The 21,298-nt window shown below is 38.3% G+C and overlaps 1 protein-coding gene across 1 annotated transcript in view; it reads right to left on the bottom strand.

The window, feature by feature from the left end:
• LRRC2 (leucine rich repeat containing 2) overlaps positions 1 to 21,298 on the bottom strand; it is a gene marked incomplete at its 3' end in the record, with an annotated part of 57,646 nt that overhangs the window by 10,627 nt on the left and 25,721 nt on the right. The window contains exon 4 of the mRNA XM_080638173.1: positions 9,178 to 9,314. Within this exon, the coding sequence (XP_080494299.1) occupies positions 9,178 to 9,314 (137 nt within the window). The remainder of the gene's footprint in view (positions 1 to 9,177; positions 9,315 to 21,298) is intronic.

Below are 21,298 nucleotides of genomic sequence, written 5' to 3'. Positions count from 1 at the left end.
AGAGGTAGGCACAAATACAACTGAAGGCTCGGTCCATAACACTTCTTGGATTGCTAAATTTTATTCTGTTCCTCTTATGCAACTGTCATGGTTTAAGCCCAGGCCGCAAATTAGAACCACGCAGCCTACTTCCCCCACCACCACCTTTCTTCCCCCTCCTGGAGGGATGGGAGGAGAATCGAAAGAATGCAACTCCCACAGGCTGAGATAAGAACAATTTAGTAACTAAGGTATAACACAAATCACTACTGCTACCACCAATAATAATGATAAAGGAAATAACAAGGAAGAGAATACAACCGCTCACCAACCGGTACCTCACCCCCACCCCGCAGTGATCCAGCCCTTCCGGGGACTCTCAGTTCTACATCCTGGGCATGACGTGCTGTGGTATGGAATACCTCTTTGGCTAGTTTGGGTCAGGTGTCCTGTCCCTGCTTCCTCCCAGCTTCTCCTCCTCCCTGTCAGAGCATGAGACTCACAAAGTCCTTGGTCAGACTAAGCATTCTGACAGCAAACTGAAAACATCAGTGTTATCAGTACTGTCCCCAGGCCGAAAATCGAAACCACAGCACTGCACCAGCTACTAAGAAGGAGAAAAAGTGACTGCTACTGCTGAACCCAAGACAACTAACTTCAGTATTAACACAACGTAGAGCTGCAAACAAAGTTCTGTGATGCTGTGCTGTAAAAACACATCTTGAGAGATCTCTGCTGAGCAGTTTTGATATCATTAATACCCACATAAAGCAAATGGGAGAAAGGAACAGGAATACAGTGAAAAGTCACTTAATGAGGTAAAAAAATACTTCAAGGAAAGTATAACACAGGTTTCCCGATCTTAAGATACTAAGTACCACTCCAGTTATATATTATGAAAAGTCTCAGGCACTTATCAAGAATTTCTTTGATTGTGATAGTGAAATTCATGGGGATTTAAGATGCTCTATATTTTTTACTCATTTCTTCACTTTTCTGAAAATATGTACTCCAGCGTTCTGAGTAATCACATTAGGTCCTTGAGTCTAGTCAACCATTTTATCGCCTCTGGCCAACACTTCAAAGAGCATTCTGTATTTGTAACCTGAAAACTTGGAGCCAGCTTCTGCGAATGAAAAGTATTTCAACTATATTAAAAGCAGTTTGGGGTAGCCTGGCCTCTTGTTAACCGTCTCACTGCCGTGACAGGAGCTCATTCAGAGAGAAAACAAACCAAACACCAAAGACAAAAACAGAAAAGAACAGCAAATCATGAAATGGCAATGCCTACATGTGATCCTGACACGTGTATCTTCTAATTCATTGCAACCCCTTTGATACCACAATCACACAGGTCAGATGACTTTTAACTGACCAGCTCCGTATTTCAAGATGAGACAAAGTAGGATCCTCAAGACAGCTTGGCAGCCAGTGTTTGCTGCCTGACAGGACTGAAGTGAAGAGTCATAGCTCTCAGCAGCAGCCTAGTGGTGCATACTCTTGCCAGTCCTATAGCCATATAATCATGTCTCAGATAAGACAGTCATAGAAAGTTCTGTCACATAGTCATACACATTCTTCACACAGACCCTAGATATAGGAGAGCATTGGCCACAGACACACCCAGCATCAGCACTGGCCATGTAAACTGATGCATGGAGTCTAAAGTTTTGGATCAAGGAATTTCGCAAATGGGGATTAACAGTATCACTTCAGATTAGACAAGAAAGCAACTGGCTTATGTTGCTAGGGTAACAGAGGTGATGGCAAAGCAAACAAAACATATGTCGATTAAAAATAGATAGGAAGAGATACTAATATCAGCATGAATTTTGTGAAGTTAAAGATTAGAGAGGTCTGGGAAATCTTAATCCTGCAAAGCTGTGTTTACATCATAATGCATAAAGTTATTTTAACCTTACCATAACATTTGTAACTTGTGCTTTTATTGTTTGCAAAATTACCCATCCTTCTAAAATCAGCAATAACCAGCTCTACAACACGCTACAATAGTGAATTAGACGGATCGCCCAAACAGCAGGTGAAGAGACAACTGGGGTTTTCTTTCATATTTGTTCCGAGTTATCCAGCCATCAATTTCTTTACCTGAAACTCATCGTGCTTTGCCCTGCAGTTCAGAAGCATGACAGAGGCCAAGGCTTGTGAGCTGGCATCCCTTCGATAAAAAAAAGCAAAAACCATTGGACCATATCCTCCATTGAATTCCCTTTCTTCTTCAGTATCACTTCCACTTCACAGTTGGTAAAATTCTACAGTCTTTTGCCCAGAACTAGTAGGGTGGAGATCTTACCTGACTGAGTCCTATATGAGACAAAAAATACAAAGATTTCTGCTTTCAACTGTTAGGGCTGGTTCTTGTCTTTATGCTTTTCCCACTGATCAATGATGATGAATGAAAATAAAAGTCAGATTCACCAAGCGCTATTTACAGCTATGAAGAGTTAATAAATCATTTAACTACATATAATTAGTTAACAACTGATAGGAATATATTCAGTAATAAATTAAATGCATTAACTTCAGTTAGACTTTCTGACTTTATTCTTACAGAATAAATAATACCACTCATTAGCTGCACTTTATGGAATAACAACGTGCTTTTTTCTCCCTTTACCTTCAACTCCCTTTTGACTATCATCAATCCATTGTATGTGGGTACCAGAGACATTTTTTTTTATATTAAAATATGCAAATGTGATAGTGCTATGTATTTGTTCTCTTCTCTGCCCAGTGGAACTTATCTGAAGTCTTCCCACACTTGCATAGAGCTTGTACCTCTACTCTTCCTGCTAAATGTTTTGCTTTGCTGAATAGGACTTCTCAGAGAAACAGAACCAGACCAAAAGAGACCAAAAACTTTCCAGCTGTTAGACCTCATTTAAAATATCTTTTGAAATTGTATTCAAGTATAAAAGGTAATTTGTGTCTGTTCTGGTTGCTGCCATATTTGAAAACCTTAGGTGACTAATGTTAGTGTTTAATGAATCTCTAATCACGTCAGCTTTTTTTTTAGGGTCTCACATGTTAGCATTGTTGAAAGATGCAAGAGACAGCTAATTATAACTATTGTTTTCAGGTAAACAAAGCATAAAATCAGCAGCAGCTACAACTCCTGTAACTCCAGACAGCCTTACCAGAGGGGGTGTGTTACCAGACCTGTTGGTCACACTGATGAGCTAATTGGATGTAGCCTGGGCTGCACTGATCATGCACTAGTGGAGTTCACAGTACTGAAGGATATGGCTCAGGAACATTTAGGTTTACATGCAAAGGCTGCCCAGAATGCATTGTCCTGGTTTCAGCTGAGATAGAGTTAATTTTCTTCCTAGTAGCTGGTGCAGTGCTGTGTTTTGGCTTTAGTCTGAGAACAATGCAGACTGGGGGGATGCAAGATTGAGAAGAGCCCTGAGGAGAAGGACTCGGGGTTATTGAACATGAGCCAGCAGTGTGCACTTGTAGCCCAGAAAACAATGCTATGCTTAGCTGCATCAAAAGAGTTGTGATTAGCAGGTCAAGGGAGGTGATTCTGCCCCTCTTTTCCGCTCTGTTGAGATCCTACCTGCAGTACTGCATTCAGCTCAGGAAACAAACAGACCTGTTGGAGCAGGTCCAGAAGACAGCCACAAAAATGACCAGAGGGATGGAACACCTCATCTATGAAGACAGGCTAAGATAGTTGGGGTTGTTTACCCTGGAGAAAAGAAGGCTCCAGAGAGACCTTATTGTGACCTTTCAATACTTAAAGGAGCTTATAAAAAAAATGGAAATAGAGTTTTCAGTAGGGCCAGTAGTGATAAGACAAGGGGTGATGGTTCTAAACTAAAAGAGCATAGATTCAAACTAGGTATAAGGAAGAAAATTTTTATGACGTGTGTGGTGAAACACTGGAACAGGTTTCCCAGAGAGGTGGTAGATGCCCACCCCTGGAAACATTCAAGGCTGCCTTTTCTAACACTTACATTTGATTTCAGTTTATATTTCCACTCATGTCCAAAGGCATTCCTAATTTATAAATATGGCCAAAATAGATTTTAATTGAACTGCAGATCCATAAACCCTTTCTTTCGAAGGACTTTGCAACTAACAGTAATACTGAAGTTAAACAGAAGGTTTTAAAATACAAAATGTTAGGCATCAAATAGAAGAGAGAAAAATATATTGGGAAAAAAACACTGAACCAGCTTGCTTTTCGTTAGGCATAGTATGGAATGGTATGAAATCCTAAGCCTTATGTAAGCAAAAGATGATTGCACACACTCTCCATTTTTTTAATGGAGCATCAGATCATCTCAGTCTAAGATTCAGTGAGATAATTTACAGAGTGTTAGAAGTGGCCTCTGAAAACGGGAAAAGAGCTTTCTACAAGAAATAGACAAGTGAGCAAAGTGCTTGGCTCCTGAAGGCTATTGCATGAGGCATGTTACTGGAAGCATGGCTCCAAAGCACACCCAAATAGAAATACTGCAAAAGCCTGGGTACTGGACATACATGTTCCTAGTAGGCTGATACAGCCAATTCATGGGCTGCATTGGGCCAAGCAAAACACTGTGGTTTGGGGTGGGGTTTTTTACTCCAGACACTGAAAAAGGTGAATGTATCAGTACCAGATATTGAATCTATTAAGAGAGAATGAAGATACACAAGATTTCAGTTGAGCATCTCAACCATAGCACACCTCAACTTAAAAAACCTGCATTGAAAAATTAAATTGGTAGATTAAAAAGGCAAAAATTATAGTCAGTATACGTGCTGGAAACCTCTTCTAACAACTGTAGTTCACCTGAAAAACAGTAGGAGAACAAGCTTAACATCATGTCTTTCCTGAAGTTTCCCTGTTTACAAAGCAAATTAACAGACTTAATAGACATCATAACAGTCTGTGAATTTCTTGTGTGGCTGACTTGACAAATTCAGGCACAGAAACAACTGATATGCCATTAAAAACTTATACACATACATGGTAGCTGACTTCACAAATTAGGGACTTCAATTCAAAATGGTTTTTGGTGATATTGTATAGTTTAGTGTAATAACTTATGTTCACCCACTACCACATCTTGGTAGCAAATACAGTCATGTGTTGTATATCTATCTTATTGAGATTTCTCCCCCTAAAATAGCTCATCATGTAATATTTTGTGTCTATTAAACAAAAAAAAAAAAAAATAATCCCCCAAAACCAAAACTGAACTCCTTTCCTAGGAAAGCAAACAACTTAATGATCAAATGGACTAAAAGCTTCAAGACTGCTCTGGTTTTTTGCCCTTGTCATAAAGAAAATGGATAGAAAGGAAACAAGGAGACTGATTACTGAAGATGTAATTCAGTCTTTGAGTTCTGATGATTTCATAAACTTTTATGGGCCTGACAAAAATTCTTGACTGAATTACAGGCATGTTATCAATCTCTTTGAATCCATTTCCATATATGCTATCAGTATCTCTTTGGCCATTATTCTATGTACAAAATCATGGTAAAATTAGATTTGGATCATCTCAGCTGGGGAGAAGTTTGCCTTTATTTCTTTTGGGTAAGTTTTACATTGGAGAATACTGTTGCTGTTCTCATGTATTTCTGTAGCTTTCCCAGAAGAAACTTTTAAGCATTTGAAAGTCAAATAAAAATTTAGCTTTCTAAAAGATGATAAACAGGAGCCTCTGTCTTATCTTGTGTGTAGGTTGCCAAAACTTTTCTTAATGTTGTAAAGGAAACACATTCACCTACCAGATCACAGCCTGCACATTCTTGCTCACTTACAGTCTCCAGTTCCCAGTATTCATACCACAGAAGACAGTGATGACCAACCCATATGAATATTCCACTGGATTAACAGCTGTTAGCCACAATTGCATTAGATAATATTTGATCTAATCATTCTAACTTAGGGTCATAAATGCTTGGATTGGATGCCCACAGCAAGGTGTTGGCAGTATGGGGGCTGCAGGGTAGTCTCTCTGGGAAGACACCAGGGGCTGCCCCAGGCTGAACATAGACAGTTCAAGCTGACTTCAATGTACCCCCCACAGGACACACCTAAGCTCCGCAGCTAAGCATGTGATGTCACTCTTAAAATATATTTATAGAAATGGAAAAAAAGGCAGCAAAAGGGAGAGAGAATAAAAATGAGAACAAGCAGAGGGAATATTAAGATCAGAGCCGGAGGAGGTGCTCCATGGTGAGGATCTCCACACCAGAGCTCGCGGAAGACCCACAGCTGCTCCAAATGGATATTCCTGAAGAAAGTGTAGCTCATGGACAGCCCACACTGAAGGAGACAAAAAGGGTGAGGAGAAAGAAGCAGCAGCTAGAAATCACTGTGCCCTAGCTATAACTCCCCCCACCTCCCTGCACTGCTCAGGTCTGGGAGAGGAATCTAAATGAGTGACATTGAGAAGGGGGAAAAAGATGTCTTAATGTCTTTGTTTCTAACTACCTATATACATATTGGGAAATATTAAATTAACCTTCACCAAGTACAATCTGTCTTGGCCACAACATTAAATGGTAAACAAACCTGACCCATGAGCTTTATCCTATTTTCTCCTGATGTCATGCTGAAGAAGGGGAAGAAGTGAGCAGCTGGGTGGGCATTTTGGCTCTTAGCCAAGATTAGCTGACTGTAACACTCCACAGTGTCTGTCTGTTTTTCTTTTTTAAACTTTCCAGATTAATTCAATATTTTAATTAATTAGTTACCTGTCAGTGAGTATCACCTTTGTCCATTTGAGATTCAAACATCAGACACCTATTACTTCAGTAACGTTAATGATCCAATTGCTACGAATAACATCAACCATACTGAGTACATCCAAGGCCAAACAGTTTACAGCATTTTAATCATTTGACAAAAGTTTTAGTTTAATTGTATGTTCAGCTTCCAAAGCTGCCTTTGAAATATTGATTCTGGTAAACTAATTTTATAAACTAAATCAGAAGATTTTGTGTAGCCCACCTTCTAGGCAACTTCCAAGTATAAATTATGTTCTAGACTCCAGAGAAACAAAGAAATACAATAGACAATGCCAATATTTTTCTTCTTGACCTTTTAGACCATGCTGACATGATGTGGATTCCATTTTTTGCTGTTATATATCATTTGTACAGCTCCAGGGTTTTTTTCCATAGCTTGTAAGGAAGCCATTATGCAGGAGCCTACACTCAGTTTTAGTGGCTTTCAATCCCATTGAAGAAGAGACTGTCAAAAAGTAACAATGTTTTTGAGCTTTGCGAGGAAAAGACTGATCTCTTAGGACTCAGCCCTGGAAAGACTTCCATGCACAGATATGTTTACATGCAAAGGCTGCCCACAATGCATTGTTCTGGTTTCAGATGGGGTAGAGTTAATTTTCTTCTTAGTGGCTGGTGCAGTGTTGTGTTTTGGCTTTAGTTTGAGAGCAAGACTGGTAACACAACAACATTTTAGTTGTTCAGTTGCTCAGTAGCTCTTATCCTGATCAAGGATTTTTCAGTCTCTCATGTTCTGCCAGTGAGGAGGGGCACAAGAAGCTGGTAGGAAGCAGAGACAGAACACCTCACCCAAACTAGCCAAAGGGATATTCCATACCACAGCATGTCACACCCAGTATGTAAACTGGGGTGAGTCGGCACAGATCACTGCTCAGGTCTGTCTGGGTACTGGTCAGCGAGTGGTGAGAAATTGTACTATGCATCACTACTAGTCTGGGGTTTTTTTCCTTTCCCCTTTTGGTTTTATATTCTCTACCTTTGTTATTCCCCTTAGTAGTAGTAGTAGTAGTAGTAGTATATTGTACGTTAGTTATTAAACTGTTCTTATCTCAACCCACAAGTTTTACATTCTTTCTGTTCTCTTTCTTATCCCACATGGGGAAGGCAGGGGGTGAGTAAGCATCTGCATGGTTCTGAGTTACCAGCTGGGTTTAAATCACGACATGCATACACATGGGTAAGCTTGTGCATTACAAGACATTTAGAAGCAACTACAAAAATATCATTAATCTTGACATACCAATGACTGGTTTTAAATTCACCATTCTCAACCACAGGATTGAATATATTCAGTTTTCCTAGATGCTTATATTTAATTCGTTTGCCTGTTCAGGATATATGTTTTTCTGATTCCATTACGGTTCCTTTTACCGGTTAAGTTTCACCGGGTTTGTTCCCTGCCTTTGTTGTCTGAAGGAAGAGGAGAGAATGGAGAAAGAATACCTGCACTGTTGATGCTGTTGCTGGCATTTCTGTGCAGTGCCCACTTATGATGTGAAGTTAATGTTCACCCTTTGTTTCTGTTTCCTGCACATAATTTTTAACAATTATTTTCAGATAAACTACCTTAAGTGACAAGTCAGAAGGGAAAATTAATTACTCTTTGCATGTCCCTGGAACAGAACATAAATATGGCCAAACCATTATCGCACGTAAGTTTAGTCTGCTTCGACATTGCCTGTAATCACCAGTAATAGATGTTCAGAGAAAAAGTAGGAATAGCTAAAGAAAAGCCTGACACTTCTTCTGAAAGATTCCCCCACTCATCCTCCAGGAATCATGGTATTAAGACCCTGACAAATATGGATGACATCTGAAACTGTAGTTAAGTACCAGTCAATGATTTCATTTCTCCATGAGCAATAACCCTCAAAGCTGCTGTGGCAAAGAGCATTTATGAATCCAACACGAAATACAATGTCAGTGCATGCCTAGGAGTCCTTTTCCCAGTCTTTATTACATATTCATATCATGTCTCACATGTAGGATAATTTTCAGACAGACATTTTTCTCATAGTAACATGCAGTGTTGTTTATAGAACTCTCCATACTCTTTCAAAGGAAAACAGACAGTGGGAACAAATGAAGGTTAGTATGTGAATTTGACTGTCAAGATGCACTTCACTTTCACAGAAGATAGCTATTTGCAGCATTTTCCTTATCACTGTTGGCCAAATCCCATTTGGGGTCATGTCCTACTTCATATATCAGAATAAATGCAAGCAAAATTTAGTCACTTGAAAACCAAAATAAAGGAGCTTGGTCCCATTTAACTACTGCTAAGACATTTTCAGTAAGACTTCTAAGAAAACATGATTGATAAAAACTTCAAGGAACATGATTTAATCTGATAAGAAAATATTTTAAGACTGTGATAAAATACCTTATAAGCTGAATAAAAAATTGAAGAAGCATAGTTTATTATCTTACTTCAAATGGGAGCTCTGTTATTTCCATATTTCCAGACAAATCCAGTTTTTCTAGATTCTCACAGTTGCCCAGTTCTGGAGGGACAGACTTCAAATTATTGAAGCTCACATTGAGCACTCTGAGATTTTTTAAGCAGCCTGTGAGGGAAAGATAATAAAATCAGCATGTTTAAATAAATAAACAAAAAAAAATAAAAAAGGGAGAAAGTAAAACTAAAAGGCATACTTACTCCAGAAAAAAAAAAAAAAAAAAAACCACCTCCTTAATTTGGTGATGAGTAAGAGATTAATAAATATTTTCTGCAATGGTTACTAGTACTGGAGGCAGTAATAGTGCTGTGTAACACTCAAACACACTTCTCTTAATCTGCAATGGTTTTGACAAGAGTCTAAAAGGAGGCAGCAAAGACTTACAAAGATCTTGATTCTACTAAGGATAAGATACCTATTGACCCCAGCTGAAACTAGAGAAGTTGGCTTTGGTTTGGCTACTTTAGAAAACTTGTGCGCTAACTGAAAGTATCTTAGTATTTTTTACAGAACCTCTTAATTGGGAACAATTTCTCCTACTAAACTTATGATATTAAGAATTCTCTCTCTGGTATGCAGCACTGCATACATTTGATTATAAAATATAATGGACATGTGCATTTGTTTCATTATATTCTTTTTTGAAAGTTATTTTTCTTGTTGGATTAATCTTGAGGCCCTTATAATATTCTAGATTACATTTAGTCACATTGTACTTTCCATTTCTTCAATTTATAGGATGACAAAAACAACTTTAGAAAAATCATTAAAATTCAGGATGCATTATACAGAAAAAGTGCACATTATACTGTAACGTAGTCAAAGGGGGAAAAGTAAGGAATTTGAATATTAGCAAAGGGATCCTTAAATACATGCATAGAAAATGAGAACATTCTACATTCTATGGACAGTTCTGTTGTTGTATAACGTGGGCGATCATAGAATCACAGACTCACAAAGTAAGTTCTCAATAGGAAGGGATCTTTAAAAGATCATCTAATCCAAAGCCTTATGAAACCTGACTGAACACTTCCCATGATGAGGCATCCACAACTTCCCTTGGAAACCTCACTACCCTCATCATAAAAGATTTCTTCCGTTAATCCAATCTAAATCTATCTTATTTCAGTTTAAAACCATTGTCCCTTGTCCTGTCACTCCAGGTCCTAGTACAAAAAGTCTCCACCTCTCACATGAGTTTGCTTATGTACTGAAAGACAGCAATAAGTTCTCCCTGGAGCCTTCTCTTCTCCAGGCTTAACAACCACAACTCTCTCAGCCTTTCTTCACAGGAGAGGTTTTCCAGCCCTCTAATCATACTCATGGCCCTCCTCCAGACCCACTCTAACAGGTCTATGTGTTTCTTGCACTTTCTTGTACTATATATCTTTCTTGTACATGGAGTACTTCATCTTGTTTCTGAAGTACTCTAGTATTGGGATTGATCATATTATTTATATAATATAAATATAATATTATATAAATTTTATAAATATTAATAAATTAATAAATAAATAATAAATGAATAAATAAAAATTAATAAAATATTCTATAAATAAAATGTTATATAAAATTATAATATAAGTATAAATATAATATTATATAAAAATAAATATACTATATATATTAGGGATGAAGTACTCCACATTGAGTCTCGCAGGTGCGGAGTATAAGGGGACAATCACTTCCTTCAGCCTTCTGGCCACATTTGCTTTTTTGCAGCCCAGGATACAGCTGGTTTTCTTGTACTGTTAGAGGACATTGACAGCTCATATCCAACTTCTCAACCACCACTATATCCAAGTCCCTCTTTGTGAGGCTGCTCTCAATCCATTCATCCCCCAGCCTATATTGTTATTGAAAATAGCCCCAGCTGAGGTGCAGAACTTTGCAGTTGGCCTGATTGACTTTCAGGAGTTTCACATGGGCCCATTCCTCAAGCCTGTCAATGTTCTTCCTTCACTCAAGCATATCAACTACACCACTCAGCTTGGTATCATCTGCAGTATTCACCCCTAATCAGTGATATTCCTGCAATATTTCCCTCTAACCAGTGATTCACAAGCAAAAGCAACATTAAGAAACTTAAATACAATTCAACAGCTGGATATCACGAGAGAACAGCATCTCATGTCAACAAGTTCTCAGAGCAGACCATGTGTTGGTAAGCCAAGACAAAACACACACAAGATCCACAATTTGATATTATATCAGTCTTCTATTTATAATCAAATTTAAAAAAAATAATCTGTTGTTTCATGGCATTTGGGTGACGCTGAAGAGAATCTCTCTACAGCACATCTCAAATGCTCAAACAGCGTCATAATAGTGGTCCTATCCTTAGGCTCTAACATTTAGTTAAATTCTCTCCAAAGCAAAAGTTGGTTTACTTTTCACAATGCGTGGAAAGAGGCCAGATGGTGTTTCCATATGGAAAGAGAGTGAAGAAACGGAAATGAAAGCCCCCCATTTTTAACCTGAGAAATTGCTACTGTCTGACAGAGACATGCAGTTTGATGACCAACAATAGCAGTCACAAAATCACACAGCATTTTACAGAGTTTTCCTTGGACGCAATATTGTCATCAAATGACGGTTGGACCACCCAGATCTTTCTCGCAGTTGACAGACAAACCTTATATGGCAAGAACTCTGTTATATTAAACTCTACAGGTTGCAAGAGATTAAAATACAAAAGCTCCCACTCAGCTTCTTCCCAATTTTAGCTTTGCCAGAAATAGCAACTGAGGTGGTATTTCAAAATTTAGCTGTCCTTTTAGGAAGGTAACTTTGCTTTTTTATTCATTATGAGGTACAGTTTTAGTTAAAATAGCAGAAGCAGAATTCTCTGTAAGACTAAAGTATTGCTTTGCCAGTTCGTTACTGTCCCACAAGACAAGACTGGTATAAGAAAGTAATAGAAGGCACTTAATGGTGTAATTGTGTGAACCACCTTTTTTCCAGATTTTTAAGCACATAACAGAATTTTAGCCTACCAGTTATGAAGCCTCACCAGTTTTAGTATCATGATTTAGACAGGTGAAGGTATTACATCATATGATAAGTGTCATAAACATCAACTTGCCACCTCATTGCAACAAAATAATCACTGAAGCAAAAATGTGTTACAATAAAAGAGAGAACAGAAGAATTGCAGATTTATTCCTCATCCGATTAATCTCTTAGTGAAGGAGAGCAAATCCCAGCCACTTACTCATTAGCACTGGAATGTTTTGAGTCTTCCTTTTGCAATGGGATATAGTACTGGGCCTGTCTGGAATGGAGTCAGTTTTCTTCATAGAAGCCCATACGGTGCTATGTTTTTGAATTGTGACCAAACAGTGGTGATAACACACCAATGCTTTTGCTATTGCTGAACAGTGTTTACACAGTTTGAAGTCCACCTTTTGTTTCTGCCACAGGGATGTGCAAGTTGCTGAGTGCGAACAGGGCCAAGACACTGGACCTGAATTGAGCAAAGGAATGCTGTAGCATATAACACCACGTTCAGCAGTGAAAGCCCGGGCAAGGGAGGTATGAGGAGGAGTCTTCCAAGGTGGCTATTGCTCAGAGACTAGCTGAGCATTGGTCAGCTGGTGGTGAGTGGCTGCTTTTGCATCACTTGTTTTTTTGTTTGCTTGTTTGTTTTTTCTTCACTTATTAGACTGTCTTCATCCTGATGCACGAGTTTTCTCATTTTTGCCCTTCCAATTATCTCCCCATCCTGCTGCGGAGACTGAACAAGCAGCTGCAGGGGGCTGAGCAAGCTGCGTGAGGTGTCTTAGTTGCCTATGAATGTTAACTCACAACAGATGTATTTCTGACTTTTCAGTTACTGAAATTTCTACTTCTCAGTTCCATTAGTAGCTGCAGAACTAATGTAGACAAGGCATCTAGTGTCACCAACATCCATTACTCTCTTACCTAACTCGGCTCCATGCATATAACTGGGAGACAAGGAGCAGAATTATTTACAAAAAAAAGAATTACAAAAATTTAACAGCCTTCCTGGGCAGAGTGATGGAAACAAGCACAGCTTCCCTGTATGACTGTCCTGCCTTCTGAAGCCACAACTTTTCAGGCTTTTTTCTCCTTTCACAGTTTCTAACATGTGTGTCACTGTTCATAGTATGGGTTGTCCCAGCTGGCAGGTATGAGAAAGCAAGTAAGTAGAAGATGCATCATATTTTTTCTTGTCATACATAATCTCTCTCTAGTCCAACATTTTAGGCAGCATCTGCAATCAATTGCCAGCAATTGCGGTGGCTAAAATTACAAAAATTGCTGGAAAAAGCTGTAAGTCTTACAACTGAATTTAATTCTGATAACAAAGTCAGGACAGCATAGATGAGCTCACCAAGATCTGCAGGGAACAATCTCTTGCAATTCTGCGTAATGGCTGTTTTTTCACTTCTGAGCAATCTGGGGGATTAAGTTATGCCACTCTCCCTCTAGGACCATTTGACATGCACAGGACTTGCCAAGACCTCTTGCATAAAATCTTTACACCACTTCACATAATCCCATTTTTTGATTTATCACATTCTGTCTGTAAAAAAACAATAGGTTGTTCTTTTACAACCACTGCTCTTATGAAAGAATAAAGTTACAGAATTTCATTCTTTTAATGATTTGGAATGGTCTTTGGATTGCCTGTCTAGATTTATTTGTAGAAGTTTTATAATCATTAATTCACTTGCCAATTTTATATTTAAATAGTCCTTTTCATTCCCTGGTGTTTTCTTCTCTGTGTTTTCATAGGTAGCAGATGTATCAGAATTTATTCTACTAGCCTGAATAGCCAGTTCTTCTCATCTTTTCTCACAAAAGAGAAATTCCCTCCTAGAATGGTCCTAATAGGCTTTTTTACATCTGTTTCCATCTGAAATAACTTATCTTGAATCTAGGTGACCGCAGCTTTATGTATGTATCACACTGCATTTTCCATCTGTGACTGTTATATTAGGAATTTTTGTCTCTTCAATTATTTGCATTCAACGAGCTCATGACTTGCTACACAAATTATTAGCTTCTGAGTACACGATCTTGAAATCTGCAATCATGAATTTAATCTGTCCACTTTTTTGGAAGAACTTGCTTATCCAGCTTTCCATATTTCCTCCTGTTTGTACAGTGACAATAGCACACAAACTCTGTCAGCAAAAAATGTCAGTAGCCTAGTTCCTCAAAATAATGAAGAAATAAACTCAAGACTAATTCTTGAGAAACTCCACAAGCGATCTTCCTCCCAAATGATAGCTTCTCTTTCCTTTGCTCATTTTTACAACTGCTGCATCAAAGTCCATTTTTTTAGATTCAAACATTCATTTTCCATAGTTCATTGTATCAAATACTTTATGGGTTGCCAAATAGACAAGACCTACCTTTTGAAGCCAAATCATCTTCTCAAAAGAAGGTAGAAACCAAATAAGTTGGGCATAACTTGCTTTTCTTTTATTAACTTTTAATTTCAATCTAGTTTTCATAGAGCTCCACATCTCCAATTACTCCTTCCTCTAAAAAACTGATTAGAATTCTTACAAGCAGCAACCTACACAGGGATAGAATTAGGTTGCATCGGTTGCCTGATAATCCAGGTTGCAGGTTGAGACATTTTACTTTCTCAAACAAATGGAGAAGACTGCCACTTTCTTTTTCCCCTAGACCTGTTAAACAAGACCACTAGAAAAAGTGCAAATATACAACTATAAGAAAATATTTGCAACAATTCAAGATTCTGAAATCCAGGTATTTTGGCTGAAAGAGTGCAAAACTAGGGAGCATCTTGAAATGTGTCCTGAAACAACATTTGAGTAACATAGGTATTGTCAGTAAGATTCCAACAATTCTCACCCAGTTTATTTCAATAACAGATGGAGGATTGGTGTGGGTAAAAGGTCTGGTAAGGCAGAACAACTTTCACTACCCTGTAACCTGCATTTAGGGACTTATTTGCACTTTCTTAGTGCAGAAGCTTCCCAGTCTCTTCTGTATGGGACCCACTCATCACCACGCTTAACGAGTATGCAATACAGCCATTTGTCCTGGGTTCAGCAGCAGCAGTCAGTTTTTCTCCTTCTTAGTAGCTGGTGCAGTGCTGTGGTTTTGACTTTCGGCCTGGGAATAATACTGATAAAGATGATGTTTTCAGTTGCTGGTCAGAATGTTTACCCTGACCAAGGACTTTGTGAGTCTCATGCTCTGCCAGGGAGGAGGAGAAGCTGGGAGGAAGCAGGGACAGGACACCTGACCCTAACTAGCCAAAGAGGTATTCCATACCATAGCACGTCATGCCCAGGGATGTAACTGGGAGCTACCCGGAAGGGCACGTCCTCTTTTCTGTCGGGCTCTTTTCCGGCAGGTGGTATCGTATTCTCTTCCCTTGTTATTTCTCTTATCATTATTATTATTGGTGGCAGCAGTAGTGATTTGTGTTATACCTTAGTTACTGGACTGTTTTTATCTCAACCTGAGGGAGTTACATTCTTTCGATTCTCCTCCCCATCCCTCGGGGGGGGGGGGGGGGGGGGAGTAGAAACTGCGTGGTTCTAATTTACGGCCTGGGCTTAAACCACGACACTATTGAGACTCCCTTAGGAAAGAAAAGAGTAAGTGACACTCCCTTCACAGCTACCCAAATGTAAAGCCGGATTTGACTGCCTTATCTGCCACCTATAGATTCACATAATACTGAAGAACAACTCAAATAAAAGTAGAAATTATAAAATCGTTGCTGCTAAAAGACTACTGTTAACTATGCTTAATGGCACTGAATTTTCAGTTCCATAAAAAATGCAAATTAGGGAGCTAAACAGCTAGTATCTCTGTGTTTTCCAAGGAGAGGCAGTAAAAGCAGTGATGAAATCCATGGCTTCCTTGGCAGTTTCACAATTAAGAATATTTTAGTTTTAAGTGGGAGCCATAATGCTATAGTTGTTGCCTAAGATTTCATTTGTTTCTAGTTTAAATTTTTAATTCAGTATTAAAAAAAATCCAGTAATTAAACTCTATAATTTCTGATGGGCAATGAGTGTAATGATAATGCAACTTCACTTTTAGAGAAGCTTACATTAGTGTTCCTAACAAGGTGTCAGAGGCAAAATGCGGATTGTGTCATGCAGAGCCTTTAGTATCTAAGGATCCCATTCAATAGAAATGCAGATCCACTTGTATAAACTAGAGTAAAATGTAAAGCAAATCTTTGCCTTGATCTGCAATGATCTGGCAGCAGTTTCATATAGAACAAAGACAAATAGTCTCCTAATTTCAGTCTTCTCTGATGAACTGGTCACATTGCCTTTGATTTATATGAAAGGAGACATTGATGTTCAAGCTTACAGGTAACAGTTACAACATCAATCTATCTGGTTTTTTCGTCTGCTCAAAGCATCCAAGGAAAAGAGCGATGAAGACTTCCTGACCAACTTTTGCATGACAATGTTGCAAAACTTTTTTTGCCAGTAGGGCTTATAAAAGCTGTAGCACAGTAATCATGGGCTAGTAAAATTTCATTCTTTAACCAGCCTTCATGTGTTCAACTGATTAAGTTTAAACATACTAAGAGAAATTTCAAGTGGCTATTATGAACAAAAACTAAAAAGGATGAAGCTTGGGATTTCAGTCAGGGGTCAGAAGAATATTAGTACAATGTGAGGGTGGGTAAGAAGGATTTTATATAGTAAAACAGAGGTAGAAAAATGTAAAGACATTCTTGTGGGCTGAATGGACCTTCAGAAAGAAAATGTAGAGTGATTGCTGAAAGGGCTGAAAAAAAATTAATTACAACAAAAATGCAAAGAGATGAAATGGAGATATTTTGGCAGATCAGAAATTCTGTAGAAAAATGTGTGACTTCCTTCTTTTCATATGAGCAGATAAACTGAAATATGGATTCTCATCTGCCTGGGGATGCCCAGAAAAAGATTTATCTTCCAAGGGCAAAGTAGAATATAAGCTCAGTCTCTAGATTGGAAAACACTTTTTGAGTATCAGAAATAAACGTGGAGTAAACTGTTCAGGAAGAGTAGAACAACAGAGTCATAGAATGGTTTTGGTTGGAAGGGAACTTAAAGATAATTTAGTTCCAAATCCCCCGCCACAGGCAGAGATACCTTCCACTAGACAAGGTCGACATAGCCCCATCCAACCGGGCCTTGAACACTTCTTGGTATAGGTCATGATCACTTTGGAAACTGAAGAAGCTTCTTGGATAAAACTTTTCCTTCATAACCAGAATGATGTTCACAACCTCTGATATTCCCATTGTGACCCAAAGAAGATGGAAAAATAAATCATAGAGATTGCTAATATTAATCTGTTCTGTATAGGAGGAATGTGTTCTGATATTGTTATATATCATGTAGTTCCATAGCACAATATCACAGTCAAAGGATAAGTACTTTTTGGTAAAACTAATTTATGTAATTAGCAGTTTCCAAGCAATGGTTACAGTCTGAGCTCAGTACCAAGGGCACTATTTAAAATCCTTTTAAGAAATTTAGCTTAATAAAGTACTGGCCTTTGTAAGAGCCAGTGGTGCTGAAATTTGCTAAAGCAGTATGATTGTATTACATTTTAGTACAACATTCCCATTTTTGATACTTAAGTAGAGGAATAATAAAGATTATTTCCTCTCTAGTTGTTCCAATTAAATGTTCAATTTTCTATTTTTGTGATACACTAACCAAGGGTTAAATTTTGAGGAGCTTTCCAGCTGTTCCAGTATGAGAAGCCATCATTTTAGCTGCTAGCTTTAAAGCAATTGGCATCCTCTTAAAAACAGCTTGCAACACAGGTGTTTAATACTTCACCTTCAAGTGGGGAATACAACCAAAATTTTCCTCAGTAGTGTACAAGACTGAGCTGTTGGACAGATAACATTCAAAACTATATAAATTGAAAAGGTAAAAGATGAATCTGCAACTAGACTCCATTTAAGCTCAGAATATGTATTTTCTTTTTGGAAACTCATACATCAACACACTGGAAATCTTATTAATAGAAAAAGCTATTTTAGGTACCTAGAAGTCATTTAAAACTCTATTACTGATAGTTTTCCCCTCTGAGTTCTAGGAAATTGGATTAATAATATGCACAAATGAGATACTGTGGGGAAGGGAGGAGTCCAAAAAATCTCTGTGATTTCTTATTAAAATATGTCTCTAAAGCACAGTTATTTTTCCTCTTAAATATTTGGCATATCAAAAAAGTTAAAAAGCATAATGAGGTACAAATATTTTATTAACAGCTCTTTGAAATATTTCATGAATAATTTGTGGGGCAAAGAATCCTGATGCAGCTTTTCTATCCCATCCCAGCACACAAGCTTTGGGATCACATGAAAATGCAGTTCACTACTTCCTGTGTGAATATGGGAATATACTCTATGGGATATTTTTTTCCATTATAACAATTGCTAGTGTACTGTCACTAATTGATATACAGCAACTGCACTGCAGCCACGCACTCAGAGCCAGAACTGCAAACTCACCCAGAAGCCATTGCCAAAGAAAATCCCACAGCTACCCCCCTGCTCATGATTTTTTTTTTTGTTTGTTTGGGTTTTTTTTGTTTGTTTTTTTTTTTTTTTGTTATTCCTGGGAAAACCAGACCTGACAACTCTGAGACAGACAACAAGGCCATTTTGTTGTTTTCTCCATTTTTGTTTACTTGCTTCCATGGAAATATTTACTATTCTATAAAAAGAATCAAATCAAAAGTATTCTTATCTATCTTCTGATCCAGATTTGATCTGTTCAAGTGCATAGGTGGTAATAGATAAGAGCATGATTTGAAATGTCTCAGAATGGATTCAAGTCTGTCTTCTCTCCGATACAGACTAGAGCTTCTAAATCAGCTTCTAAATCCCTTCTAAATCAGGCAAAACAGGAACATGCGTTTCAGTTCCTGCTGATATTTTAGTCCAAAGGCTGCTGCTGCAGCAATACTTTATTCCACCAAAAATATTCTTATCATCCTCTGTTCTCTCACACTTTTAAAGCCCTCTTGTGAGAATCAAAAGTAATCTGAACATGGCTCATCAGTTTAGCTTCTGCTGGATGATTTGTTGATATAAACTTGGCTTCAATTCTGTCTGAAGATTAAAGACTCAACAGCATGCGTGTTACTGCCAACTTCAACCATCTGTCATTTACTCTCAAGTACATTTTAGCTGTGATATTTACCTACTTGCTGCTGTTTTGTAAACAGAACACAAAATGATGGATACCTTAGCACTTAACCTTTCCAGAGCCCTTACCTCTGATTTAGCATCCAGTCCCCACACCTTGCTTAGAGCTCCTAAACCAGACCCACATCAATTTTTTTCCCTGTAATAATTTAGCAGCTAGATAACTAAACTATGAAAAGTTTCATTTTGAAGCAGCATCCAAACACTTCAAAATATCCAAGACCTTTCATAATAATGTCTTTTTAAAATTATTATTTCCAATGCATATTGTATGTATATATAATACATGAAATAAAATCAAAGCCATTTGCAAGCAAACTACATTACTTGTCAACAAAGAGAGCATTATACAAATTGAGATAAAACTTCTGTGTAATTTATGCCATAACATCAACAACAGGTCCATTTCATTACTAATAGGAGGAAGGACTATCAACACAGGATATTCACTAAGACTGAAAATCATTAGGCATTTTTGTCAAAAAGTGTTGTACAGTTCAGTTGTAACAGTCTTGGAGGGACTTTTTTGTATTAATTTTTTCTGAACTACATCAGTGAATCTGTGTCTTTGAATAGGCTAGAATTACTGCTATGATGTAGACATAGTATGTAAATAGTATCTACAGCTAACCAAATTTGTTAATTTGTTAATTTGGTTATGCAGTTTCTCAAAATGAAAGGTTCAAGTCCAGATTTCTTCAGATGTGTGTACAGTCATGCCTGCACTCATTTGATGTATCTTGAAAAAGAAATTTTTGAACAAGAATTCAGATACAGGTTGGACAGAGAAGAGGTTCAGAGCAGCCCTGCAGAGATGGACTTGGGGGTGTTGGTTGAAGAGAAACTTAACATGAGCAGGCAGTGAGCGCTCGCAGCCCAGAAAGCCAACTGTGTGTTGGGCTGCATCAGATTTAGCATTACCAGCGGGTCAAAGGAGGTGATCCTGCCCCTCTCCTCTGCTCTCCTCTTGTGAGACCTCACTTCGAGTACTGTGTACAGTTCTGGTGTCCTTCAGCATAAGGAGATGGAGCTGTTAGAGTAAGTCCAGAGGAGGCCCACACGGATGATCAGGGTGCTCAAGCACCTCCTGTACAAAGACAGGCTAAGAAAGTTGGGGCTGTTTAGCCTGGAGAAGAGAAGGCTGCATGAAGACCTCATAGCAACCTCGCAGTATCTGAAGGTGACCTACAAGGCTGCCAGAGAAGGACTCTTCACTAGGGACTGTAGTGATAGAACAAAGGGTAATGGGTTCAAACTTAAACAGGGGAACTTTAGGTTACGTTTAAGAAAAAAGTTCTTTACTGTGAGGGTGGTGAGGCACTGGAACAGATTGCCCAAGGAAGATGTCAATGCTCCATCCCTGGCAGTGTTCAAGGCCAGGTTGGACAGAGCCTTGGGTGACACAGTTTAGTGCAAGGTGTCCCTGCCCATGGCAAGGGTGTTGGAACTAGATGATCTTAAGGTCCTCTCCAACCCTAATTAGTCTGTGATTGTATGATTCTATAATTCACTGTTGAGAGGAAGGTGGTGAGTGTTATAACACTGTACTTGAGGCAGGACCTACTGCAAACAGTGAGCTAGTATTCACTGGCCATTTTTTATTTACATGAAAAAGCATAACAAAAACATTTAAAGGAAGAAAGCAACACCTTGTGTGTAAGCTAGAGAGATGAGCATATTGAAGGGAAAGTAAGTAAATGGGAATAACATGAAACTACCACTACTGGTCATTTAAACACAGTTGAAAGAACAGTGATTGCTGTTAGAAACATTTCAAATTTTCTTACTTGTTTCCTGAGACAGGTCTGGTATGGTGTCTACAGGATCCTCTACAGAGAATTTGTTATGCTAGAATGATCTGGCTTTGTTCCTTTATTCTGGAAACCCACTTCATAATCACTTT

Source organism: Psittacula echo (assembly GCF_963264785.1).
Source record: "Psittacula echo genome assembly, chromosome: Z".
Taxonomy (NCBI): Eukaryota; Metazoa; Chordata; class Aves; order Psittaciformes; family Psittacidae; genus Psittacula; species Psittacula echo.
The sequence above is the reverse complement of the archived record's forward strand: the minus strand, read 5'-3'. Positions and strand labels throughout refer to the sequence as shown.